The sequence below is a fragment of the Diabrotica undecimpunctata genome, chromosome 6 (assembly GCF_040954645.1).
Source record: "Diabrotica undecimpunctata isolate CICGRU chromosome 6, icDiaUnde3, whole genome shotgun sequence".
Lineage (NCBI taxonomy): Eukaryota > Metazoa > Arthropoda > Insecta > Coleoptera > Chrysomelidae > Diabrotica > Diabrotica undecimpunctata.
In genome coordinates, this window is record NC_092808.1 from 77,621,005 (window position 1) to 77,622,089 (window position 1,085).

At 34.3% G+C, this 1,085-nt stretch overlaps 1 protein-coding gene across 1 annotated transcript; it reads left to right on the forward strand.

Annotated features, from left to right (window-relative positions):
- The first annotated feature begins 340 nt into the window (after nucleotides 1-340).
- LOC140444478 (uncharacterized) lies at nucleotides 341-787 on the forward strand. Its single transcript, XM_072536236.1, has one exon. The coding sequence runs from the start codon at nucleotides 341-343 to the stop codon at nucleotides 785-787; it is 447 nt and encodes a 148-aa protein (XP_072392337.1).
- The last annotated feature ends 298 nt before the right edge of the window (nucleotides 788-1,085 follow it).

A 1,085-nucleotide genomic window follows, 5' to 3' on the forward strand; every position in this document is an offset into this window, starting at 1 on the left:
GATAGACTGTGGGTTTAGATATAAGAAAATAAATAATAGAATGGTAATAATGGAGTGGCAGCGAATAGTTAAACTTAGGCAGGAGTATTTACATAAAATCAAAGAATATCGACAGTCCAATAGATTAATAATATATCTAGACGAGACATGGTTTGACACACACGACGTCGTTAAGTATGGTTGGGTAGATAACTCTCAGAGCTGCAGTTTAAATACACCATGTTCAAGGGGAAAGCGCATAATAATCTTGCATGCAGGTAGTGAACAAGGATTTGTACAAAATTCATTGTTACTGTCTGCCAAAAACATCAACTAATCATCTGCTGATTATTATGAAGACATGACCGCTCATTTATTTGAAAAATGGTTTAAGGAACAACTTCTACCTAATATTCCGCCCAATTCTGTAATTGTCATAGACAATGCTTTTTATCATTCACGACTGTTAAGAAAAATACCCAACAGTAGTACTAAGAAAGATGATATTATAACTTTTTTGAGAGATAAGAAAATACTCCTTCCTAATAGAGTCCCTTTAAAGAAAGATTTATTAAATATTGTAAAGTCACACAGTTTTAACAAAGAATACGTACTTGACAAACTTTGTAAGATACAAGGACATACTATTTTACGCTTGCCACCTTATTACTGCATTTTTAATCCCATAGAAATGATTTGGGGAATACTAAAGACGCGCTTAAGGAAACGCAATGAGTCACCGACATTGAACGCAGTGCAACTAGACAACATACGCCAAGAAGTCAACGAGTTCGATAATGACATTTAACATAGAAAATGAATACGCCATAGTGGATCGTACTACCGTCCCAATTGTTATTCAGCCTAATTTGGACACCGACTCTAGTTCTGATGACTTTAATTCTGATTAAAAGTATGTGTGAAAAACTTATAGCTGTTTATATATTCATACCTTGACTATAACTAGTCTATGTATTCATAGTTCGTTTATGAACGCAGTTCGTTAAATGATTTTGAAACACAACTTTGTCTACTATACAAAAATGTGTTTTAGTTATACGAGCCCCGTCTCAGTGAAGTTGGCCCAACCACGAAAACTATCGTTT

Bases quoted from the DNA above. Each gene is read 5' to 3' on its own strand.
- LOC140444478 (XM_072536236.1), top strand. From the start codon at position 341: ATGACCGCTCATTTATTTGAAAAATGGTTTAAGGAACAACTTCTACCT.